We start from the raw sequence: 27,945 nt of genomic DNA, 5'->3' as shown, positions 1-27,945 counted from the left end.
AAGATGAGGTTTGTATATCCTAAGTAGGCTCTTCAAGAAATTCTGCACAAAATGTTTGGGAACTACTCCATTATGTCCTTGACCAATAACAGATGGAGATACCCAGGCGGAGAGAAGTTAAGCATCCTCTGGATGTCCCATTATAGAAACTGGAGTTCCTCTGATTTAGGAACAGCAGTCACTCAAACAGACCTGTTCTCCCTTTTCTGTATCCAGAGAAGCATTCAATTTTCCAACAGAGTACAAAGGGAAGGGCAGACTTGGATTCTGTCCTGCATGCAGAGGGAGCCCACTGGATGGCCATAGAAGAAAAAAAATTAAATAAATAGAATTACAGGGCATGAACCATAGTTAGTAGCTCTGAGCCTTGTTAGCAATAGCCAAAGACCTCAACAACAGTCATTTTCCAGTGATGCTTTGGTGTTAAATCAGTGGCTCTAGTCTTTGATGAACATTGGAATCACTGAGGATCTTTAAAAATACTGATGCTTGGCTCCCATACCTAAGCGTTCTGATTTAGTTGGTATGGGACAACCTGAGCATCTGGGATTTTTAGAATTCCCCAGGTTTTTCTAATGTGCAACAAAGTTTGGGAGGCATTATAGCAAGTGAAAACTACTGATGGTAATAAAGCAAGCAAACAAACAAAACTACTGATGGTGTTATGGGTCTGCTTTGAGTCAACTTATCAGGAAATTGATGTAACTTTATAGGGGCTATTGGTCATCTTGCGGTCATCAATGAGACCTACACATGATCATTCTCTGGTGTCACAGGCCAGGCCATTAAGAGTCAACCTCAGTATGCTCCTATCTGCACTCACCAGCTTTTCTCTCTAGGTTTCTCTTGCCTACTGCTACCTGGTCCCTCTCATTACCTGTAGCCTGCCATCTGATGTGTCCTTATTTGGAGTCTTTTTGTTCTAAACCATATTCTTTTCCCGGTGCCCAGTGATAAGACCACCTGATACCCAAACCATGTTAATGTAACCCAGCATCTTGAGCACTGGGAGGTGAAACAGGTCTCCCCAGATCCCATTTTTAAGAGACCTGTGGCTTCCTGGAAGGGACTGGGAAGTACACATTGAGGTCCATGGTTGGAGACAGACCCTTTTCCAATTGTGCTCCATTAACAGCTATTTCCTATCTAGCACCTGTGGTTTCAATGTAAAGCATGTCCCAGTGGCATTAAAAATTCAAAGAGCAGAGTTAACTTTAGGGGATCTCCAAAGAGTTGTGAACAGCAGAAAACCTGACCATGTGAATGTGAATGAAAGATCTGTCAGTCTTGGGAAAAAACAAAACAAAACAAAACTCTCTTTCTATTGAGGTAGATCAATACTGTTAGATTTTCTGGAATTCGCTCTACTAAGGTAACAACATAAATGGCCACCAAGGAATTTTGTGGTGCAGAAGTTCAAATAAATATAAGCAGACTGTAGTCAAGATATCATTTGCTTATGACTGAGGCCTTTGAGTACAGTGGTCCCTCTTATCCATGGTTTTGCTGCGGTTTCAGTCATCTGCAGTCAACCATGGTCAAGAAATAGATGGTCCTGGGGCACCTGGGTGGCTCAGTGGTTTAAAGCCTCTGCCTTCGGCTCAGGTAGTGATCCCAGGGTCCTGGGATCAAGCCCCACATCCGGCTCTCTGCTAGGCAGGGAGCCTGTTTCCCTTCCTCTCTGTCTCCCTCTCTGCCTACTTGTGATCTCTCTCTCTCTGTCAAATAAATAAATAAAATCTTAAAAAAAAATAGATGATCCTCCTGATGTATCATCAGAAGGTCATTAGTAATCCAACACTATATCACAATGCCTATGTCATTCACCTCACTTCATCTCATCACATAGGTATCATCACAAGAAGAAGGGTAAGTACAGTATAAAATATTTTGAGAAAGAAAACATTCACATAAATTTCATTATAATATATTATAATTGTTTTATTTATTATAGTTGTTAATCTCTTACTGTGCTTAATTCACAAATTAAACTTTATCAGAGGTATGTATGTCTGTGTGAGGAAAAATATAGTATTTATAGGGTTTGGCAATATCTGCAGTTTCAAGCATCCCCTGAGGATCTTGGAACATATTCCCTGTGGATAAGGAAGGGACTACGGACTACCTTATTCCCAAGGCAGGGACAGACTGGCAAACTTGGTTTGCACTAATGAAGTAGTGCTAACCCAAAGGACTCTGTCCGGATCAAAGAGGGACATCCTAAGGATCAAATATGGCTAAGCCCAACTCTGTAAGTACTGGCAAAGTAGGTATAAAGTAGAACCCAAATACTTAATTTTTTAAAAATATCCTCAGGTGACTTTAATGTAAGTATCACTGCAATGACCTGATGGCACTGACTAGCACTACATCCGAGGAAAAATTATTATATCCCCATTCAAGGCAGTATTCCTATGGTGAGAATTCCAATCACATAGGTAACTAAGCCAGGAAAGAGATTTCTGAGAAAGCAGGCTACTCATTTTTACACAAGTTTTTTCATGTGAGTATCCTCTTACGTTGCTTAGTCTCAACATAGCCTGAGCTGCCAGTCTAAGACTCTGGAGAAGAGTGTTCAATAGAACTTTCTGCAATGATGGAAATGTTCTTATTCTACTCTGTCCAACATGGTAGCCAGTAGCCACATGAGGTTATTGAGTGGTTGAAATGTGGTTGGTAAAAATGAGTAATTGGACTTTTCATTTTACTGAATTAATTTTAACTTAAGTAGTCATTTGTAACTAGTGCCTACCATATTATATAGTGAAAAGAGATAACCCACCTTCAGTAGAAAGCATACAGAGCTATAACTGAGACCTAGAGAGTAAATATGTCCTTCTATTAGACAATCCCCTGTCCTGGGATTTCCCATAGGTGATAATTCCCCTTCCTCCTTAAACGAAGAACAAGAAACAAAAATCTGTTGTAACTGACCCATTATTCACCCAGAACAGGGATTATCTCAGAATAACAGCCCATGAACTATATCTGGCCCATGGATATGTTTGGATTGGTTTGTGTTTGTGTTTTTTTTTTAAGTTTTTAAAATTAGTTTTTAATATTTCTAAAATTGATTTTTTAAAAAAATCTCAGTATCTGTCTTCTTCAGAAAAATTAGACAGTGAGGTCACCTTGGCTAATCCTTTAAGGCGGTGAGTATCTGGAACCAACTCAAAGGGGCTCTTGAAGTTCAGTGGAGACACCGTCCAGCCTACTTCTCTCACACAGGTGGCCTGTCTGGGTCCCCAGAAAGGCTGGAGTTTCAGAGACCTGATTTACAAATCTTTCCCAGGCAGAAGCATCAAATCTGAGAGTCTGGAAAACCTGGCAAATTTTTCTCTCTGCTACTCTCACCTTATATACTCAATAAAGAAAGGAATGGCCTCAATACAAATACATTCTATTCAAGATAGAATCTTTCAATGTTCTTCAAAAGCAAACATGCATGCGCACACATGCAGAGGATTTCAAAGATAGTGGTACAGGAGGAGTGTGAGCCTAGGCCAAGGCTGCTGGTTTCAGAATATCCTCAAGTGATATTAACTAGCTTGAGCTTGTTACTTAGCCATGCCTCAGTTTCTAGATCTGCAAAATGCTGGGATAAAGAGCCTGGAATAGGGCTCGGCACGTCACAAGTGCTCAGTACATGTTAGCTACTATTGTTCTAGAGTTTCAATGTTATCTATCTATCATCTATCCATTCATCACGTATGGAAACCACCTCTCCATGGAGAAAGAATGAAGATAACTCTTACCCATGGTACCTGACAGAGACATGAACAGGTTTTCACTCTTCAATCAATTCTAAACCACAGCAGAAATCTCACTTTGCTTGTATATGGTAAGCAAGCAGTCCCAAGAAACCAGTTATTAGTGACTCATCAAAAGCTCCCTGCTTTTCCAATGTGCTAACGACAGCAGCACAGCCTGGGATGAGTTCTGAATAACACAGAAACAAATGTGTGCACAGCTTTCTTTCCTGCTGGTACACAGAAACACAGTGAGAAAACAACTCTGCCTGCACAAAGGAAAAAAACAGCCAAATGTGCCCCAAATCCATGTTTGTCTGACCCAGACATGTCTCTTCCAACAGCATCCTTGAGCCACTGAACTTGACTGCAAGTTCAGAATAAAAAATTAAATTGCCAAAACTAAGATGACTCTAGGAATTTAGCTTTTCCCTGCAGATCTACTTTTTGAAAAGTACATTGTGTTTGAACCTGACCCAAATTATCTGCCACCACTCTTGTGATGAAACACTAGACAATGTCCTACCCTCAGCAAAAATCTTTCTTTGCTCTGAATAAATTTAGCTTTTAATTCATATAAAGTTAGGCAGCTCTTTAATAATCCTTCAAAGAGTGCTTAAGGCCAACCCAGAGATTGCCATAGATGGTTGATTTTTATTATGACTCTCATCCAGATGAATCTACGTTTGGGTGGTAAGAATGTAGTCCTGTCAATCACCTGCTCACCCACCTTCCCCAGGTTCAACTGTGACTGTCTGAATATTTCCCCTCCAACCAGCAGTTAGCTAACACCAGTCGCCAGTACACAGACTACACTCTTCGAGTCAAGAGCTATGTTCAGTCCTGATTTTTTTTTTCCCCAATCACACCTATTTTCTGGTACAAAGTGATTATATGCTCATGGTGCTAGGCTTGTAGATGAATTAAACAAAGCAAGAGAATCCCTACTGAGTTCATCCTTAATTTCTACTCATACATAATTCCAAACCTACCATAAAGAGTTATCCTCAGGGCACCCATATGACTCAATGGGTTAAGCGATCGACTCTTGGATTCAACTCAGGTCATGACCTCATGGTCCTTAGATCCAGCCCCATATTGGGCTCCATACTCAGTGGGGAGTCAGCTTGAGATTCTCTTTCTCCTCTCCCCCTTCCCCTCCCTCTGCTCCTCTCTCCCTCTTGCTCTCTTAAATAAATAAATAAATAAATAAATAACTTTAGAAATAAATTATCCTCGACATGTTAATTAAAGTGCATTATCTCATTTAAACTCTCTCACCAACTAGAATATCTATTGTATATATACATCATACGTACCCACACACACGTCTTTGCGAATGATAGTAGCAATACAAGCCCTAACCACAATAGTGATTTAGCACAGCTAACACTTGTATAGCATGTCACAAGCATGCTCACATACTGTCCCTTTGGTGCTTCTCAAAAGAGACCTCATAAGGCACACAGGATAAATGAGAAAACGTTTTTTTAAGCCTCAATATGATCCAGGCACTGTGACAGGGTTTTCTGCGTACTGTCTCTTTAAGAGTACCAGGACTGGAATGAGGTGAGGGAGGCACCTAGGGTGTAGAATTTAAGGAGTTGTTCACCCTCTGAATCATCCAGTTGCAGAGTTGATACCTGCGAGTTGCTCCTTAAACGAAACATCTTAGAAACCCTGTTTGCCTCACCCGAGTCCTGGCCCTGTTCAACCCCCTTGTCAGTTGCACATAATCTTCCGCCCAGATGAGTACTTCCCCAGACGCGTAGTTCCTTGACAGACTAGTACTCAGACAAGTTATTCTTCAGCAACTTGCCAGAGGCCTCCGGTTGGTAAACCTTCTGACCCCCATTTTTTTACACTAAGGGGCCCGTGGCCCAAACCCATTGCCAAATAAAACCATACGTAACGAATTGCATGGAAAATTATTTGGCTCCTTCTACCTTCACTTAAAATTCATTGTAGATAGCACTCCAAAGAAAATCTCCATTTAATCATTGTTATCACTGTTTGTAAAATGAGAATGCTGTTTATTTTGAGCTTTGTTAGTTTCTTTAAAATCCTGCAACTAGCATATCCTAATTATGTATACTGTTGGGGTTTTTTTTTTATCAGTAATTTTGATTTTTTTTGGAGAATGTAATGATGTGGATGGACTACCCAAGAAGCAGCAGAAAGGAATGTGTGTCCTACGGTCATTCTCATTTTTATACAATTCAAAATTCTTTGTCCTCTTGCTCCAATGGCAGTTTATAGAAATTTACCAGAAATTCTTGGGCCCATTACTTTAGCATTCTCCAAAATAAAATCCTCAGGTTAATACTTACCCAGCTCCAAAGTCACTAAGACAAAAAGCTTCAAGCTTAAAACAACTTCATTGTAAAGGGCTGTATATTTTATTTCTTCCTAGCAGCTGCAAATCTACTCACAGCAGTCCCAGACAGAATTTATGGGAATACAATAATATGCCAATTAACTACAGTCAACCAGTTCCTAATTCTACATCTCCAGAATGTCTATATTATTAATGGAAATCCCTGCGATGCTCACTGAGAAACAAGAAGCAAACTGAAAAAAAAAAAGAAGAAGAAGAAGAAGAAATGAAAACTACCAACTCTTAATTATAGTTATAACTGTTCTTGCAGATGCACAATTCCTCACCTCGAACTTTAAGTTTGTGGATCAAATTCAGCCCTGTTCTCTGCTGGGGGAAGCTGCTCATGCAATTAGGGCAAGTCACCCAGGAAAAAAATCCACAGGCCTATCTACAAAGCACACAGCTGGGAAACATGTCTAATTATATATTTGTTCTTACTGTCCCTTCCCTGTGGTTTATACACCTACTTGCTATTAAATGTATCTGATGAGGAACAGAAGGAAAGGCTGTCTGAATTTGGGGTCTGTGGCTTCAGCACGATGAACTCCAATGAGATCTATGTTTGGCCCATGGCAAGTCTTCTAATCCCATCATCAAGAGCTAGGCCAAGACAGGAAAATGGATATTGTTAAGATCCAGGCCAGGGTATGCAATTCAAGAAACCAAAAAGAAAGAACTTTGATCAGACATTATCTAAGCCCTGGTTTGATTTTTTTGAACGCATGTCTTAAGGTTTTTTTAAGGGTATGTAATGTGGGAGGTGACCACCTGATTTCCAAAAGTGCCATAGAGAGACGTAGAATGTGGTAGGCCCAATGAGACCTTTCAGTTCCTCTGCTGAAGCTGTTCTCACTTTGCACAGCCTCAACTGTCATGGAAACTGGGGGTCTTTCTCATGAGAGGGAAATCTTGACACTCCCAAGTGATCTTAAATCTTAGGAATAGGGAAGACATTTAGGTTAATTTGCCTTGCCACACAGGACGCTGCTAGGCATTGTTACTGTTACCAGCCTGGGTGCCAAAAAAGACAAAAGGGGATAAATAGTTTGCTCATGCAGTTATTATCATATTAACTTCAGACCATGGGCACTCTGGCACACTCCAGAAAGTATCACTCTAACAAGTTGGAAAAGGTCTCCACACCATGCCTACTTTCTGTGGATATTTCCTCCAATCTAAACACTTCATAAAATTACAAGATAGGTTCCTCTCCCGAGATTCATATGGGACTTGATTTACCCCCTTCCCCACTATGGGTTTTAAACATAAAACTTCTTTATACCACTAAATGTAATCTATGTTAACTGACAAAATAGATCATTCCTATCCAACGAGCTGTTTAAAGCCACATTCGCCTCTACGTCACTAATCATTCTACCATTGTAAGCTTTTTTCAGTCCTCATTTCAATTGATAGAATGGACTGGGGGATGCCTGGGTGGCTCAGTCAATTAAGCATCTGCATTTACCTCAGGTCATGATCCCAGGGCCCTGGGATCGAGTTCCACATTGGGCTCCTCACTCAAGGGAGAACACGCTTCTCATTTTATATGCTGTTCCCCCTGCTTGTTTGCTGTCTCTGTCTCTGACAAATAAATAAATGAAATCTTTTTTTTTTTTTTAATGGAGTGGGATGCTTCTTTCTGAATTATCACTTCACCTAACTCCAACATAATGGCCTCCTCCGCATTGTACACATTTTCAGGCTTCTCCTCAACTTTGCCTCAAAAGCCTTTGCAGGTCAGCCCTGGGCAATTAGGTAGAGGTTCAGATAATGGAACTATTGTGAATATTGACCTCATTTTTATTCCATATCCCCACAGTCTTTAATCCCTGCCTCTAAGAGTGTCCCTCTCCAATCTAGTGCAAACCAGAAAGAGAAAGGGAGATCAAGCTTCTCTAAATATGGAATGCTTAATTCTTCCAGCCCATTTTAATTGCCTTCCAAACCAAGGTCACTTGGCACGTCACTGGTTTTAGGGGTAAGCCTCCATCTCTTTCTCTTTCCTAAACTAGAGCTAAGAACGAATTTGAATTCAATGTTTATGTACTCAAGGGTTTTCCTGAAATTGTGTTAATTCTATTTCTTAGTAAACTATAATACATAGAAACTGCTTCCACATGAAAGGCCTTTCAAAAATCATTTCATGGAAAACCTCATACTCACTAAAACGAGACAACATATTTCAAAACATATTTCAAATAACTTTCTATCTGCCTCAGTTTCCCTATTTAAAAAAATGGGGGAAAAATCCCCACACTCTGACAGGGTAGTGGTGAGGATTACACTTACTTAGCACAATGTCTGGCACATGGTAAATAATAAATGCTAACTCTTATTCCATATAAAGCACTTCAGTGCCAAGCTTGTGATAGGTTCTTAATAAATGGTAGCTATTACATTATCCTAATTAGCCACAAAGTAGAAAGGAATAGATATATTTCTCATACAAGGTTATGAGAACACCTAGACGCTTCTTTCCTCCTGCCAACTCTCCTTCTTTCTCTTGCTTCCGGTCCCTTCTCTGCTTTCTTCTTCCCTCGTCTTTTGTTTCATTTTGTTTTCAAATCAAACATGCTAGAGATGGAGGAAAAGGAGAAAAGGAATGGGAGTACATAGCACTTAGGTCTAAAAAAGAGGAATTATTGGAACATATCTTGGTCTCTGCTTAGAAGTACGAAATTGCCAACACGGAGTTGAAAGAAATTTACGGTATTTTCCCAGTGGTTGGTATTTAATTAGCGCTCCACTATTGTCAGCTGCTTTGCTGTCACGGGGATAAATCATTTGCAAGCGATTTTGGAGGCTCTTCCTGTCGCCACCACCATTTTATCAATCTTCTCATCAGCTTTGTCATTACAGATCTCAGCGATTTCTCACCTTTTCAGGAACTCTGCATGAATTTGACCTCCAGAAGTATTTGGCCACTATCATCTCAGCTATTAAATGTCAGATTCAGACATCTCAAACAGTGTGTCAAGACACTGCATTCTGGCAGCAATGAACCCATTACCTTTTTTCCCCCTCATAAAGCTTGCTCTCTGGGCACCCGGAATTGTATGATACAAGTTTTCCTGAGAGTCTCATTTTATCGCGGGTGTCTATAGAAAGAATGTCTGTCACCAGCTACATGAATGTGCAGACTTTTGATAGTTTGTACATGTGCATTATGCAAATAATGTCTGCCCATCTTTTCTGGGTAAAGAAGGCAGCTGAGTCAGATGAGAAGATACAGCTAGGCAACCTGCTCCATTAGCATTTTTCAGGTGTATCTGTTAGGATGAACGAATTCTTCAAAAACTGTATTTTCTACGCTTTAAAAATAGTCACACTGAGCTTGCTTTATCTCTGCTAATGAGTCACAGGAGAGCAGGAAGGCCAACGGATACCGCCTATGTGGCTGTCAGACTGTTTGCTAAACACTCATTCGTCATCTCTGCACCTAGGCCGTGGTGGCCTGAGGCGTGAGCATGCTGGGTGGGTTCAAAGAAAGGGTCAGTGAGGCTGGAGGGTAGCGAGCAAGGGAGTAACAGTATGGGTACCATCAGAGAGACCTTGCTTGGCTGTCATGGACCCATTTAACAGCTGAGTGGAGCCTCTAGCCTTCTTAGAGTATGTATCAGGATTTTAAATAAATGAAAGTACAAAAGATTATTAAGGAAATGACTTATTGAGATAACAATTACATGGAATCAGTGTGTGCTATGGCAATGTGTGTGTTTCTTTACTGACACATTAAGACACGATCTAATGATGATTGGAAATTACAATGAGCATCAGTAGTGTTATTGTGATCTCCACAGCTCCAGTGTGACAGGAAATATCTGTGATTTTTACAGATGACAAGGTCACAAGAACTGCTGATACCACTGTAGTTTGTGGTTATAGTCGTCATGGGAGTACTAAATTGCAACTGAAGTTTAATGAAGATAACTATTTCCTTTCCCCTAGTTCACAAACTCCCTGAGATGTCTTAAGACTTTGTGACCACCAGTGAAGTGTCCAGCTTGTAGGGGAGGCATTTGGATTCTACTCCCAGGGGAATGGAAGCCCGGGGAGGAGATTACAGGCTCCAGTGTACTTGTCCATTTAAATCAGGAAGTGCCCAGGGTCTCCCCTGTTTCCTCCACCTAGTGAACACAGTGCTCTAGGCAACATGTGTCCTGGCAATCACTAGTTTATCATGTGGTAACTTTGCATTTTGTTTCTTCCAACAGAGTGTAAGGAAGAGAACTATCCATTGACCATCTTTGTATCAACAGTGCTGAGACATACCAACTACTGATTATGTATTAAATAAATTAATCAAGACTGAGATGCTCTTGAAAGAATTGCACATGAATCCACATGACCAAATTTCTCTGAAGAACATCCTTTCCTTTCTGAAAGGGATCATGTGTAGAAATACAAAACACTTTAAAAATGTTAGTCTCAGACTTTAGAAGAGGAAATGGAAATATTGATGCCATCAGGGAAGTTAAAACAAAATAATTTAAACATAGATTGAGGGGTGCCTCAGTGACTCAATCGGTTAGCTGTCCAACTCTTGATTTCACCTCAAGTCATGATCTCAGGGTCCTGGGATCCAGCGGGGAGTCTGCCTGAGGATTATTTCTCTTTTCCTCTCTCTCTGCCCCTCCCCCTGCTTGCGTTTCCTCTCTCTCTAAAATAAATAAATAAATCTTTAAAAATAAGTAAATAAAGGTAGATTGATTTGAAAAAAAAAAAAATAATGTGGTTACCTAAAGACCAAGTCTCCCTTATGTTTAAAACTACAGGAGCCTCTTCAAGGAAAGAAAATGCCAGGTAGGCAGAAGTTAAGCATTGTACAGACCAGCCATAGATCAACAGGTAAGATGACCTTCAGGCAAGATGAACTTCTAGGAATATTCACTGTCTCTAGTTTGTTCCCAGAATAAGTTTTCCATTTGAGACAATACCTGACAGCTGCCTAACCCCAACACACTGCCGTCCATCCATACACAGAGGAAGGAGTACGGTAGAATCTCCCCCAGTCCTGGGTCACATCTGGGACCTGGCTGGAGCTTTGCAGGCTAAGGCTGGTTTCTAGTCCCTGCATTTATTTGGGGTTGGGAATGGAGCTCAGGGCTTGAATCTTAATTTGAAATCTACTGAAACACAGACAATGACCTATTTAGCATGTTTAACATTTGACACCACAACGGTCTGTATGAGACAGATGTACTGGCTTCATGCATGCTCAGCTCCAACAGTGTCAAACATTAATTCAGTCAATACCTTCTTCTTAAGGCTTTCTATTTTCCTGGCCCTGTGAATTAAACACACACACCTGGGTGAAATTACACATTTCCTGTCCTTGCTTGAGTCAGTGGGAAAGCTAATAGCTACATCCACACCACATTGAAAGCAGTGATACTTACATGTCTACATGGAGAAGGGAGGAAAGAATTCATTGGAGATGCAATATTTGAACAGACATGATAGAAGTAAGTAAAGAAATCTGTCATCTCAAGAAGCATATGCTCCAAACAAAGACAGGGATCCCTAAGAACTAGAGCCATATCAGGGCTTACCTACCCTCAGGGAGATTTCAAATGTTCCTGAACTTGTTTATCATTTGGTAAGAGGTAGCAAATTAGTCCATGGCAATATCCAGGGTTCAGAAATGGTTGATCTGAACCAACAGGTTGTTCAGCTCTAACTGTAATCACATGGAAGTCTTAGGAGACTAGAAGATATGCAGGTCAGCTAATAAAAGTCCGATCTGTTAACTCTCTCATCCAACTTGTGATGACTTTGGGCATGACACTGTTCTGGGGTCAAGAAAACAAAAACAAAAGAAAATCCAAACTTGGATTCATAAATACCTTGGTTTCGCAGAAAAATTAACAAGCAACTCTACATAAGTCACGTGAACAACAGCATAGAAGATACAACGGAATCAGGGCCGAAGAAATTGGAATTAGGCTATCACGTGATTTGTAAGCACTGGAAAGATATCTCTGATATAGTAGTCTATTTGCATTATTAGGGTATAAATACAGGTCACTTTTGAAGATCAGGATTATGAACTTGGAATCCTGAGTTAAAGTTCCAATTCTGCCATTTATTTGCTGTGTGGTCTTTAAAAAAACTTCATTTACTTAATATTTCCAAGTCTCATTGTCCTTACTCATAAAATGGGAATGATTACAATGACTACTGCATGGGATTATCATATTAATTAAGTGAGGTCATCCAAGTGAGGCACTGACCCAAAGGAAGCACTCAGCATCTCCATAGGATAGGCCAACGAGATGTTGGCTTTCATTTGTCATGGAGCAGTATGCCCCATGATTTCTGATCCTCAACAGTAACTGTGCTGAATTCAGTATGGAGAAGTACAAAATGCAGTGTAGAACAGAGTTTGAATAAATCAATCTCTGTCTGTAAAACACACACACACACACACACACACACACACACACACCCCTATAACCTCTGCTATGTGCATTATAAATGTTTCACATTTCCCTTAGTTCAAGGCTCTATACTGCTGGGTAAACCAACTGCTCTAAGAGATTCACAGGTAAGGTATTGGTGAAGGGGCAACTTAAATCCCATTCCTGCTGCAGCCCCCTTATGGAATCTCTTTAATTACACCTTCCATAAATCTACTAATACGTTCCAGAGTATACATTTATCCCTGCCCTCTAAAGAAAACCATTTGCTAACTGTACTTAGAAAGTAGGGAATATGAATTTTCTTTTTCCTTTGCCTCCTGAACAGAACGTGACTATTTGGGGGGGCTCATTCCCTGCTGGCAAATGGTCATTTCCTGCCTCTAGACAGAAAGGCTTAAAAGAACTTATAAAAAAGCAGTCAAAATCCTCTGTAGACATCCAATAACTCATAAAGAAAAGAAAGTTTTGATGAGTTAGTGCAAATGAATCAGGAACATATGGATCCTATTTCCCTTGAGTTTAAATTTGTAAAGAGAAAAAACTTCTTTAAAAAATGAACTTTGTAGATGTCACTGAACCCAGAGGAAAAACACATGAGATGATTACTCAACTTAATACATTCCTAAGCTGCCCTGTGCTTAGCTGAAGCACAGTCAGGTCATTTGTAGCTCAATTTGGACTGTCAAACACATAGCCCATCATGCTCTAATTGTTTTCAGAGTAAAATTCTGGACAGCAGAAGATGTTGAGGTGGTTGTATTTTCAGCAACAAACTTAAGCATGGTGGTACCAGTTCCTTGAAGGAGGTTAATTTTGTTAGTGGCAAGAGATTCTGGAAACATTGTGGGTGACACGTATCTGCATATCCAGGGACCGATCCACAAGTGGGTGCTGTAAACAGGCTCCCATGAAGGAAAACAAGATACCAATCAGAAAATCATCTCTTGCAGCCATGCTAAATGGTGCTCTCATGCCCAGGGAGAACTAATTTTCTTCATGTGATACAGTACTTTATTCTCCAAAGGTTTTTCAGGAACAAAATAATTCCACAAGATCTGAAAGATAAACCTGTTGTCTTTCTTTTACAATCTGACTACAATAATTACTCACATAATGATTCAGTTGTATATGCTGATGATTTTTACTAATTTATCAAATACATCTCACACATGGATGCATCCGAGCACGTATCCAGAGACAATGATTACAGGACATAGGAAATATATGAAAATGTTTTCAAAAGAGAGAAACAGGCTCCCACTATGTAAAGAGAATCACAGAAGACTGACTAGAACTCCCATGAATATTTCATGTGAGCTGAGGTTACATGTTATATGTAGACATCATCAAACTCATTATTTACTCATGTCAAAAGGGATTATGGAGGTGAAGAAACAAATGCTCATCAGTAGGAAGGCTTTGGTGATCACTCTGGAACTTTCTAGATAAGGGCAGCCCTGCAAGGCTCCTAATCCTTCATTGGAAGGCTGGTTATTGGTTGAGAAGGGAAATTTACTCTTTTGAGTTCTAACTTGGTAGGTCTTTTCCCACACTGAAGAGAATAAGTATGACCTTGAACCTTAGTATGATCTAGCTGGAAAAGATCCTTAAAAGTAACTGATCTAATCATCCTCAACCACTTGCTGGAAAAATTTTTAAAATACAGACTATTGACCTCTCTGATATTCCAATGCAGTAGATTTAAGGTATGGTTCTGTTGTCTGATTCAATCATTTCCCAGGTGATTTTTCTCCTTATTTTACAGAGGAGGAACAGTCCGAGAATGGTTATAACATCTCCTACAATCTCCTCAATTCCCAGGCTAGTGTCTCACGCAAAAGTTCAGCAATGCCTCGGTCATTAGGGGAACTTTCCAGTCCAATAACAGAGAAAAAAAAAAAAAAAAAACAGCCCAGATGAAGGGAAGATATGCTGGTTAGAGACAGCCAATGTCTATGTTGCAAAATAAATGTAGTTGTGTTATCCTTATGCTTCTCAAGTCCACTCATAAAGTGAAAATTTTACAAGGGCAGAATTATTCCTTAAACTTCTTTAAAAAGACTCTATGTTGAAAACTGAGGCATATCTTAAGTCCAAAAAAAGCCCATTTTTTTCTTTCAGATTTAATAGAGATTGCAGGAGGGTGTGTGTGTGTGTGTGTGTGTGTGTGTGTGTGTGTGTGTGTGTTTTAAAGTTACCTCTGAGCAAAAGATTAAGTATATGTCTAATATTTCGGAGCACTATCAGAGAAATAAGGGCAAAAAGTTGTATGTACTAGCATCACACCAATGCAGAAAGAAGCTAGGAACACATGAGAATTTAGACCAAGTGGGGAAAAAAATGAACTCATACATCTTATCTCACACAAACGTTGATTGTAACACTGAAAATAAATTGCATCATTTCAAATTTCTCTCCTTATCTGTATCTTTTACAGAGGGCACATAATGGAAGCTCTATATACAGATAGCACTTCCCCACCACGGAACATCACTAGTCCAGATGCCCATTGGGTCACATGCCAGGTGGTTGTACCTTTGCTGCACAGTCAAGTCTAAGGTCCATAGTTCAGGATCTACCTGGAGCTCCCTCTGCCTTGCCCGAGACCTTCAGATGTGAACATCTCATTCTGACAAGGTTCTAGTAACTTGGATTCACCATAGGTTTAGGGAAATAAAAATCCTCCAAGTCCTTCTAGTCCTGCTTCATATAAAGGAACAGTTTCCTCACTAATTGTTGAGGCTGCCTGGCATGGCATGAAGACACTAAGGCTTACTTCTCTCAACTTCTTGTCAAGTTCCCGTATGATGGGACTTTGAGGGAGTTCATGAATAGAAATGAGTAGAATGCGATCTGATTGAGAGGGGCATGATACAAATCCTTCTTTTAGTGGACTCACACTCCAGCTCCTCCAATTCAGCTTTTATACATAATTAAACTGATGTATGTCCAAACTCCTATGAAGCTTTTTCTAGTATGTTTTCTGTTGAAGAGCCAAAGAGATTGGATAAATTATGGCTTTGCCAGACCAACCCATGTTTCTTAACATAGGAAGTAGGAGTGTCATTATCAAAGGAGGTCCAGTTTCCACAGAGGCCACCTCTATGCCCAAACACAGTTGGAGAAACAGGGAAAAGGCTATTACACTCTAGCAACAGTTTCCATCAAAAATGGAGGCCTGACTGAGAACATTGCCTCTTAGGGGCAAATCATTTAATTCCACTAGAATAAGTGTCTTTTTTGTTCTTCCTTAAATTGAGCTGGATGGCAGTGGCAAGACTACTGATTTTTCATTCAATTACAGCAGCACTTGCACCCTACTCAATTAAAGTGGAGGACAGGACAAAGGCTATTTTTTTTTCCCCTCCTACCTGGGAAGAAGGAAGACACATGCTTTCAGCTATAGAACATCCTTCAGTAGACCTCTCGGTGTCATTTTTATCTCTTTGTCAGATGTGGATCTAACCACATGCTCAAAGGTTTATTTCCTATTTATAAAAATGTCACATCATTTGGATAATCAGCAGATTTAATTTCATAAGAAGTTTTAAAGGTTGGCTATTTTGAAACAACCATATAATCCAAATCATTTACAGAAAAGCAACATGGGGGCCCTCCTCCTCCTACACAAAATGGGTCAAGGTTAATATTTACCCTAAGGATATACCCATATGGAAGTTGGGGACCATCTTAAAGACATCAAGGCAGCATATGTATGTCACCTGAAGGGCCTAGAACAAAGGTTTCTATTGGTCTGTTGTGCTATGATGACCTGGGCAAAGGTGTAACCAGCTGCATCAGTGGGGTTGCACCAGAAGACAACACTGATGGTGGTGAATTCTAGAGCTGGAAGAGCCATGGCCTGTGGAGTGAATTGTCCAAGATTATAACACAGTGAAAGAAGCTGATTATAGCCCAAATTTTCTGACTTTTAACTCAATGTTCTAATCTCACATTAAGCTTCTTCTTTGGGATAATAATAGGCAGTGGTGAACTACACCCTGCCTCTTCCCACCCAGCTTCCAGGCACCATAATTCCCATCTTGGATGTATGGAAGAGGATCTGAGCTACTTTTACATTGTGGCCTCACTGATACAATCTTGTAGGCTTGGAAGCTGTCCCATCATCTCAAAGACTTCCAAGCTATCTTTTGCAAAGGGATCCATTCTCTTTTAAACGACTATGCTGTGCTACTTATTCATGGCTTTCATTCAGCACTGGCTCCATTAAAAATTACATATTTTCTACTTTCAGGTTAGCCATTAGTAAGTTAGTAAGTAAATAAATAAAAAGATAAAATTTTGATTTGCCCCTGCATGAAAATAGATATTGAAAGACTGGATTTTTAAAAGAGGTATTACTCACTTTCCTATTAACAGTGACTCTAAATTATTTTTTCCAATCCAACATATTTGAAGGAACTCTGGAATACTTCCATCAAAAGCAGTGATTAAACATAGCAGGGTTCTCTGAAAGAGAATTACTTAACACAGGTAGTTTGGGGGGGGGGAACACCTTCCAAATGATTTTCAACCCTCTCTTTCTTCTAGCTGAGAATTACTAGCTTGAGTTGTTAAAACTAAAAATGGGAGGTCATTCTGTTTTGCTGAAATATAATATTTTGCCTTAGCCTAGCTGGCAGATAGGCTTTATGACTTTGCCAACTGCCCCAAAATCAGGGACATCTTCAGCAAAATACCCTCCTAAAGCAGGGCCCTCCTTGCTCCACAAGATGGCAGGGAACATGGCCACTGGTGGCTCCTGTGCCCCCAGATTTCTCAAGGTCACCACCAAAGTAGCTTTTATTTTCCTTGCCCAACTCCACCTTGCAAAAATGTCCAGAGAAAAAAACTAATCAGACTACTTTGGGTTCCATCCCCACAAATGTACTTCAGATGGCCAAGTTTGGGTAAAATTTCCAATTTTGGAGTAACACCACTGGCCACAGAAACAGAATTATAAGAACATGAAAATACACAATTAGTTGACCTCAGGAATTTCCTTTTCCTTGAACTTCAATACCACATATATAAAATTAAAGATCAAAACACCTCTCTTGAAAAAAAGTTTTCTGGAGATGTAAGAGGATGTGTTACAGAAACAGGTAATAATGTGTGTCCCAAACCCAGGCCATGGGATACATCAGGAGCCAGAAAGATACTGCTTTTCTTCTCTCTGTAGCTATTTCACATACTTACTTTACATCTCCTAGAATTCTTTCTAGAGTCCCAGGTCCAGCAGCAGTACACATATGAAATTGCCACACCTATTTAAATAATACCCCCGCCAAGGCCGGGTATATTTATCTGAAAGTAACAGGACCATCACGGACACTGTGCTGGGCTAAGGATGGCTGGCAGAAGAGAACATATGTCTACTATATGCAGTACAGAAGTCAACAAGTCACCCTGAACTACATGGGATTGTCGGTTGGCACCCTGGGACCCTGATCATCCAGACATCCCCTGCTGGGGATGAAAAATACCATTATACTTTACAGAGCTCTCTATACAAAGTAAGACTAGGGAAAAGGTACTTGGGAAATACTGCCTCAATGCCTAAAAGTTTTTGATGAAAACCCTCTGTACCCCAAGCACACTGGCTAACTGGAAGTAGGCTCACTAACTAAAGTGACAAAAATACATATTGTATCATATATTTTGCTTCTTATTGATGGGAATGGGGTTATGAAGGTAATAGTAGGGCTCTCTAATTTCTAGCTCTAAGAACTGGGGCAGGACTGCTGTGAATAGATGCTAAAGCAGTGCAGGGATGGAGAGGTAAGTGGATTTTCCCATCTGGCAAGCTCTAACGCGGGGTGATCTATTGTGACACCAAGCACTTGACCACTCCCACCAAGAAAGGCAGAAGCTTCCTTGGGTCATGACTTTCACTCCAACAATGGGGACTGGGGTTCATAAGATACGGAGATAAAACTCACCTCTGACTACTGATGTAACTGCTTCAGGCAAATCTCAACAAAGACTATCTGAGAATGGGAAAATAGTGTGTGTGTGTGAGTGTGTGTGTGTGTGTGTGTGTGTAAAAGAGAAGGGGGAAAAGGGTAGGGAAGAAAGAAGGAAGGAAAGAAGGGAAGGAGGAAGGCAGGAATACAAATTGATGGGATGGAGAGAGAAAACAAACTGTAAGTCATGGGGGTTTTGAAGAGCGGAAGGAGCATGGCATATGTGCAAAGTCTGGGAATAATTTTCTTCAATTATGTCACAGCCAATGAGCATCATGGTTTCCACCTAAAGATCATGCCTGGGCTAGGCAAAGGATACAGTTTTATAGTAGCGTATTAAGATGATGATTATTTTTTAAGGGTGATTATTATTATTGCCATAGCCACGTTCTTACACAGAACCTGAATATTTTAAGATGGAATTTATTTTTCCAAACACACATATTTTAACATTATATCACACCAACAACTAAGACCAGCATACATACCTAAATAATGTTTTATAGACCTAAAAAGACATTCCCCAGGGAAAACACTGAGCACTGCATTTGCTGCTTTCACATCTCTGGATGTTAACCACACCCCCATGTTATATAGAACAGAAGGATGGTATGTTATGTGTATTGCACTTCTGTAAAGAATCGACCACAGGAATTGAAACTTGGGGTGAGGGATGTAATTTTCTCCTTAAAAATGGAAGCATCATTTCATGTTTTATTTAAGTCCACCTTTGAAGAAAGATCCTAAGGTGTTTTGTGTCAGTGACATAAGGCAGGCCCCACACTGGGGTTTTTTTGGTGGTCCATAATGTGATTCTGAAATAAAAGTGACAATTTTTAACACTGCATATGTTCAAAGACCTCTGCCAAGAAGGGGAAAAAATAGTCTTGGCACCAGAGCTAAATGTGACGGTTTCTTTGTGATCCATGATGAGGAAATAAGTGGCCATGTCCCTGATCTTGTCCCATTAGCACGAGAGTGGCATTTGAACCTTTCCAGAGGTTGAATGTGCACTTCTGCAATGGATTCCCAATTCTGTTTTCTGGAGTAGAAGAACTGATTTACCTTTCTTGCTACTTTGTGGCTGTTGGTCGGAATGTTGGAAGGCAGAGGAGGGGGCCATGTCACTTCTTCTACTCAGCAGAAACCAGTATCTTTACTTTTAAAGGGCACCAAATATGTGCTGAAAACTAATTTTTGTTTTGTTTTTGTTTTCTTTTAAATGACACAGTATTTGCTTATTTATTTTTAACATTGTTCTATGACTATAGTGGGCACAAAATGTTACATTAGTTTCAGGTGTACAACACAGTGATTCAGCTTCTCTGTGTGTTACACTGTGCTCAACATGAGTGTGGCTACCATCTGCCACCCTAAGATGCTATTACAATATCATTGAATATATTTCCTATGTTTGCCTTTGGTTCTTGTGACTTGTTCATTCCATAACTGGAAGCCTATACCTTCCACTCCCCTTCACCCATCTTGTCTAACCCCTTACCCCCTTCTCCTCTGGCAGCCATCATCAGTTTGTTCTCTGTATTTGTAGGTCTGATTCTGCTTTTTGTGTATTTATTGTTTTGTTTCTTAGGTTCCACATATAGTGAAACCGTATGGTATTTGTCTTTCTCAGTCTGACTTATTTGACTTAGCATATACTCTAGGTCTATCATATTGTCACAAATGGCAAGATGTCATCCTTTTTATGGCTCTGCGATTTCATATATATATATATATATATATATATATATATACACACACACATATATGATTAATATATCCTATATATCATATATAACATATCCTATATAATATAATATATATTACATATAACTCTCTCACATCTTCTTTTTCCATTTATCTATTGATGGGCACTTGGGTCTCTTTTATATCTTGACTATTGCAAATAATGCTACAGTAGACATAGAGGTGCATATACCTTTTCAAATTAATGTTTTTGTTTTCATTGGGTAAATACCCTGTAGTAGAATTATTGAATCATATGGTATTCTACTGTTATTTTGGGGGGGAATCTCCATGTTGTTTTCCACAGTGGCTCCATCAGTTTATACTGCTACCAAAAGTGCACAAGCATTTTTTTTTTTTTCTACATCCTTGCCAACAGTTTTTCCTGTGTTTTTTATTTTAGCCATTCTGAAAGGTGTGAGGTGATACCTCATCATGGTTTTGATTTGTATTTCCCTGATGATTAGTGATGTTGATCATCTTTTCACATGCTTATTGGCCAGTTGTCTGTCTTCTTTGGAAAAATGTCTATTGAGATCCTCTGCCCATTTTAAATCAGATTATTTGTGGGGGGTTTTAGTAGTGAGTTGTATAAGTTCTTTACATATTTTGCATATTAACCCTTTATCGGATATATCATGTATATATCATATTACCAATCAGTAGATTGCCTTTTTGTTTTGTTGGTTGTTTCCTTCACTGTGTGAAAGCTTTTTATTTTGATGTAGTCACAATAGTTTATTTTTGTTTTTGTTTCCTTTGCCTTAGGAGACGTATCTAGAAAAATGTTGCTATAGCCAACATCAAAGAAATTACTGCTGTGTTCTCTTTTAGGGATTTTATGGTTTCAGGTCTCACTTTAGATTTTTAACCCATTTTGAGTTTATTTTTGTGTCTGGTGTTAGAAAGCGATCCAGTTTTATTCTTTTGCATCTAGCTGTCCAGTTTTCCTGCACTGTTTATTTAAAATACAGTCTTTTCCCCCATTGTATAATCTTTTCTCCTTTGTCATAGATTAACTTGACTATGTAAGTGTGGGCTCATTTCTGGACTCTAATCTGTCCCACTGATCTATGTGTCTATTTTTGTGCCAGTACCATACTATTTTGATTACTACAGTTCTGTAGGATATCTTGAAATCTGGAATTGTGATAACCTCCAGCTTTGTTCTCCTCTCTCAAACTGCTTAAGAGAGTTTTGTTCTCTGGTTACTATCTGTTGACCTTGAGGTCTAGAGCTCACAGGGTAAGGTCTGGGAGCATGGCTAGCAACAAGCTGTAGAGTAAGATATCTGCCTCAATGGAACACTGCCACATACACACAACATCTCATGATGCCCTGCCACATCTGTAGACATAATGCTTAAAAGGATAAACAGCAATACCACAAGTATCAAGTTTCTCTCAAAAGGCACAGCATTAACAATTTAAATGATATGTAGATGATATTTAACATTTTGAATAACAATCTGTTTGTGATAACAGCACAGTAAAAAAATATTATATTTTAGGCAGAGGGCCAAACTCTGCATGCAATGAGAGAAAATTTTCACCTTCCTCCTACAGAGAAGAGAACTGATTTTGGTTTTGAAACTGCAGAGCTGGGTTCTTCCCTGCCAGTGATATCTAAGTCACACCAGGTGCCCCCTCAGGGCCTTCAAAGATGAATGAAAGACTCCTCCATTGACTTGTTCCCACTCCAGAATAAAAGGGTCTGCTTGTGGAGGAGGGGGCTGTCAGCATGAGGAGAGAGATGAGGAACTTCCCATGGAGTGGTTGAATGGTAAAGATTTCTGGGAAACACCATCTTCAAAGATCTCCAGAGATACAGCTGGGGCCTAGTCTTAGGTAGACCACAGCTTCCCCTCTGTATATCTACGCATGCCACAGTTTTAATTAGAGCCTCCCAGAATGCTATACTTCTGCCATCTTTCCACTGCTTTCTAACTGCTGGGGATAAGGTGTGTTTAGGTTTGTGCCATGCTACATCCGAAGCCCGATTAGTACTTTAGTGTTTCCACATTTAAAAGTACCCAGAAAATCCACCGATCTTCCATCTCAGAATCTTCATCTTAGAGGCCTTACCCCCAAAGATGACTTCCCAGAAGACCTAACACAGGTCCTCTGTGCTGCAGGAGGCTTGTTCCTTTGGGGCATTTGAAATCACTGAACATGACCTCCATAATGGGGAAATCTCTCATATAGTATCAGGACATTTGTAGCTTTTAGAGGGGAAAGGCATCCTGTTCTTCTTCTGCTTTCTATGGAAAAAATTATAAATATGTACATTTCCCCAGAGACCAATAGTCAGATGCCACATGGGTCTCTGGGGTGGAACAATAGAATAGGCACTGTAAAAACATTTCTTGAGCTAACTTCCAGATATGAAAGGGGTGTCTCAGAGCTGTGGAGGGGGAAAATCACTATTTCACAAGGAATGATATTTTTAGACTGCATGAAGAATGAGGAATGCATGAAACTGCAGATGATAACACGGACCAGCCACCCCAAGTTGAGAGTCTGGGCTGCATTTCTGCTGCTCATTTCCATAACGGCCCCTTATTTTGTTCGCTTGTCTCTGTAATAAAGTTTCTACTTGAGAAAAATGGGTACTTATGGAAAGGTTATCATGCCACATGCTGTCATTTGTTTCAGAGTGAACTCTGATATTCTTTTCTTGTGATTTTTCTGAACTCAGAAGTTCTTAATTCTTAATTTTACTGAAAAGGCCAGTGGGTAATCTTCGTCCCTTGCCTACCTCACACTTGATCCCCGGGTCTCTGCCACATGCCTTATCTCCTCAGTCATGATTTCCATTTCTTTGTATTTCTGTTTTGTAAGATAATTCAACTCTCTGGTTTTCTGAGAACAATAATTCAAGTCTTAGCAGGGAATATTCTTTTTTGTTTTGCAATTTTTCAATAAGAAGTCATTATGTTTCTTAGTCCTGGTAAGTCATTTTTCTGCCCCAATTACATCCTCTTGAGATTCCTCCTTTTTGCTCTAAAGCACTGCTCTATCTCTTCCTTTAGAGCTGCTGCAGTCAGAGCCAACTGACTCTTTGTTCAGCTGGGCTCCCTCAGGTCCCTGAGTCCCCCTAAATATGTGGTGATAGCAGCATCCTCACAGTTCAGATTTTGGATAAATAAAACAAGTCAATAGTGGATGACAGAATATATTTTCCCTAGTCATGTCCCAAGTGCTCCAGAGAAGCCTCTCTGAATGTGGAAATGCCCAGCAACACAGGCTGGATGGGGGCTATTTGTGTATTTAAATAGAACCAAATCAACTATTGTTGAAAAAAATAGAAATGTCCCTTCCTGATGGTTTAGAAATCAGAGGGTAAATAAGTGGTGAAATATGAAGGCTCGCTAATCACATGACAACATCAATTATCAGTGATCAAAAATCATGAAGTCTGAATTGCATACTTATCTGACTGAGAGAAGTATGGCCACTGATACAATTCACATTTACATGGATTCCCTATTTCTTGAGAGGGAAATTTCAGGGGATATAAACAGCTGAAAGATCCAGAAGATGCAACTTTGCTCACCAACCTCAGCCCTGGTTTGCATTGAGCAGGACTCCATGACTCATGAGTGGGTCCCAGTCATCATGTGGCCATATTAAGCTGGTGAATGGGTAGTGGAGAATATGTGCCAAAAAATAAATAAACAAACAAATAAATAAATAAATAAATGAAATAGAGATATGAAAGAGATTGAGAGAGAATGTAAATGAACTCTCTTGCTTTCCTGTGGATTTACAGTTTGCAATTCTGGTCACTCATGAGACCCTGCTCTATCTTGTTCTAGCTCTTGAATTTCAAGACTCGTTTTCATATAGTTCATTCAGCTAATCTCAAACTAAGATCCAAACCCAGGGTTAGAGTTATGATAATCTGATCAATTTTACCATGTCCTTCCATCTGACTTCTTTCTTGAGCTTTGGACTCAAGTAACCAACTTACTATTGGAAAGCTTCATTGCATATCTAAGATCATCTCAGGCTTAACTATTTGTAATTCAATTATTATTTTTTTATTTTTTTTGTTTTTTTCTGTTTCTCATCTAAACATTTTCCTCTACCTAATTTCTTAGTAAATGCACCAATATTTACCAAGGAGCTCAGGTCAAAACCTAGCTATTATTTTTGATTCTCCCATTTTTCCCATATACCACATCCGATTTACAGCTACGATAGACATTATTACTGTTCATTGATATCCATTTGCCTCTCTTCTGAACATATGAGAGAATTTCATTTTCTTATCTCCTGGGTGCCTTGCTTTGGACAGTGAAATGTGAGAAAAAAGTTATACGCATCCTTCCTTTGTAGAAGCATTTAAGAGCTATTACTTGATTGTCTATCTTTTCCTGTCATGTGATAGATGATATTTCACATGGTAGAGTGTCTGTCAGCCTGGGTTCCTGACTAAGCCAGAGACCTTTGCTGACTCAATACATATAAATAGTGTGAGCAAAAAAAATAAACCTTTGCTGTTTTATGGCACTAAGATTTGTTTGTAACTGCAGCATGAGCTGGGCTACTCTAAAATAATCCACAGGTCCTGCTGGCTCTATTGTCAAAATATATTCCAAACCTGATGTTGTTACCTCCTTTTCTACCATTGCTGTCTTTCAAAGAATCCTCATCTCTTGCCTGGATTTACTATAGGATCCTCTTCATCAGTCTTCCCTTTTCTATTCTGAGGTCTCTCAAAAGTCCCTTTTCCAAGAAGCAGCCAGCCTGTTGTCATTTTAAAGGTGAAATCTCATAATGCCACTCCCTGTCCCAAACTCTCAACAACTTCCCACTAGACTTAGAATAAAAATCCAAGTTTCTCCATGAACCACAACACTCTGTGATTTGACCCCTACCTATTTGTCTAAATTCATTTCTTGCCATTCTTTTATGTCTCTACTCCAGTTGCATTGCTCTACCATTAATTGCAAACAGTAAACTCATTTCCCCATCAGGGTTGTTCTACTGCTGTTCATTCTACGTTGAATGTTCTACCTCAAGACCTCTTTATGGTTGGCTTACCCTTCCCATCACACAAATCTTTGTCCCAAGATTACATCCTCAGAGCCCTTTCTAAATGATCTAAAACCACATCCTCCAATAACTCACTATCAAATTATCCTGGTTTACTTTGCAAAGTACTCTCTGAACTATCTTATTTCTTTATTTGTTGATGTCTCTTTTCCCAGACTATGAATATCATAAGAAGAGGATTTTGTTTTTCAGCATTCTATCCCTCATATCTAGAAAAGTTTCTGATGCTTAGTGAGATTCAGTAAATGCTTGTCAAATGAGGGAATTAATGAATAAGTAGCTTAAACAATGAGAATGTCAAAATCATACTCCTGTGAAGAGACAACGGACTTATCAGTGCCTAAACTACTTTACTTGTTTTGTAACAGAGCTAAAAATAAATCAAAATATTGCAAGATAATAAATTTGTATAGCTTTTATCTATGCCCTACCACTTACCATTCATTTATTAAGTACAACCTGATTTGTTCAAACTAACTTATTTAAACTAGCCTAAGCATGTTGAAACAAGAAGTCTTAAAAAAAAAAAATTAGCACATAACATCTTAAAAGTCAATAGGCAAGGCAAAAGTCAAAAGTCAAAAGGCAATAACTGAGTTGTGTTCCTCAAACCAAAATGCCTAAATTTGTATACAACAGACCCCAGAAATGAGCAAAAAAAAAGACATGAAAGCAAAGGAACAGACTCAAAGACAAAGAGTAAGCTAACAAGAAGATCAAGGCACAAACCATTAAGTGGGAAACACTAAGTTAACACATTTCTATGGAAAATAACCTTCTGAATAGTTTAACCAGAGAAAATCCATCATAGGATTTGTCAATGAGCTGTAAATATAACAAATGTGTTTGTTCTTCATAATCATCTCCTTGATGATTTTGGGGTGGATGTGTGTACTTCCCTCACATACCAATATGACACATGTGAATCCATCAGTAGGGAATACCCTTGGATTATTAGTAGTAATAGTGGGCTTACACCAATGTACAAGCTCCATTATCAACTTTTATTCATGAACACTCTACATTTTTGCTAAGCAGATGGTCCAGGTGAGGAACTTTTACTGTAACCAAGAGATACATTTAAAATACCACTTTCAAAGGGACTAAATGTCTCTCCCTGGTTCAGGATCTCCCCAAGGAGGAAATGGCTGCTAGAGTCAGGAGGACAGAGTCTGACTCTGTCAGTGACTCTGAAGTCCTGAGAATGTCACTTAACCTTTTGATTCTAAATGAGAATAAGAATAACAATACCTATCCTAGATATTTCATGAGATTGTTGTGAAAATAATACATGTTAAAGAAATGTTTTGTAAACTGGACATTTTAACTATTTTTTAAAATTCTGCTTTTTTGTGTGGTTATTATAGTCATCCTCTAAATTTAAGTTATATATATCTTTCATAGTAAGAGGAGAAGAAAGAACAAGTACCGAAATGGAGATGTTTGGCCGTGTGGTCTTTACCTCTACTGGAGTTTAACAATTTCTGTATCTACTTAAGAAATGTATACTAGAAAGAAATGGATACTAGAAAGAAATGGATACCAAAAAATGACTGTACACCATGTCAACAAAGATAACCACTAGCAGAAAATGACACTGCAGTTTCTTTAAACACACGAAGGCACCAAGAGCTACTCTTATAGCAAACTCCCCATTGTCTGTTTCCATACCCAAACATTTCTAAATAATCCATGTTCTACCCAAGAAGAAAGCTAAATTCATGGTCTATCCTAAATGGGACAATATTCTTTATAGCACTCACATGAATATCTGAGGAGAAAAACAAAATCGGAAGAAAAACACACAAGGCTGCGCACCGTACGAAACCTATTGTTACAATCAGTTAGTTGCCCAAACTGAAATCTAAGCCTCCACCGTGTCTTTACTTATTCTGTTACTTTGTTAACTTGAGTAATTCTGTTCATCAATAAACACAGCCTAAAGATTTTATTAAATAAGAATAGGAGGCATGGTGAAAAGTCTGAGAGAAGCATTTAGTTTCATAAAAAATCCTGATCATAGGAATTTAGCTATCAATTATCCAGGCTTACTCTAATCTCACACTCAGAAGTTACTTTATGGAAATGATTAATTATAAATAAAGAGACCTCAGGATACCAAAAAACGACTGTACACCATGTCAACAAAGATAACTTCATGAAAAAAACGAGACTTAAAAACCTAACGTAAAAATGAGATCATAGCTAGGTGAATCTGATCATTCTGCCTATCTTCACCACAAAAACCAATCACCAAAATCCCTTCAGAAAATTAATTACAGGAAAATATTCAATCATCCATATAACCCCAATGAAGCATGGTCCACCTCAATGATTATGTTTACTTGATATTTATGGATATATTTTTCTGCTTTTTCTGAAATTGAGGATCAAATGAGGCCATCTTAAATGTTTGCTCATTTTGTTGTTCCTCCTACCTCATGATGATTCTTGGCCAGCCATTCCTTAATGGTGCTGAGGGCAATGATGGAAGCAGGCTCATTTGGGAAACCTACGTGAAGAGCAGAATAAAACAAATTAACAAAGAAAGATGAAGACAAGAGAGAATTCAATCATGGTGTGACACTAAATTTTTCTCATTTAAACAGTATTCAATTC

General features: G+C 39.1%; 1 protein-coding gene across 1 annotated transcript in view; it reads right to left on the bottom strand.

The window, feature by feature from the left end:
* LOC111141568 (MACRO domain containing 2) overlaps window positions 1-27,945 on the bottom strand; it is a 1,949,692-nt gene that overhangs the window by 471,112 nt on the left and 1,450,635 nt on the right. The window contains exon 8 of the mRNA XM_022494211.1: window positions 27,765-27,838. Coding sequence (XP_022349919.1) covers window positions 27,765-27,838 — 74 coding nt within the window. The remainder of the gene's footprint in view (window positions 1-27,764; window positions 27,839-27,945) is intronic.

Source organism: Enhydra lutris, unplaced genomic scaffold (assembly GCF_002288905.1).
Source record: "Enhydra lutris kenyoni isolate GAN:26980312 unplaced genomic scaffold, ASM228890v2 scaffoldscaffold6, whole genome shotgun sequence".
NCBI lineage: Eukaryota > Metazoa > Chordata > Mammalia > Carnivora > Mustelidae > Enhydra > Enhydra lutris.
This window is presented reverse-complemented; position numbering and strand designations above follow the sequence as displayed.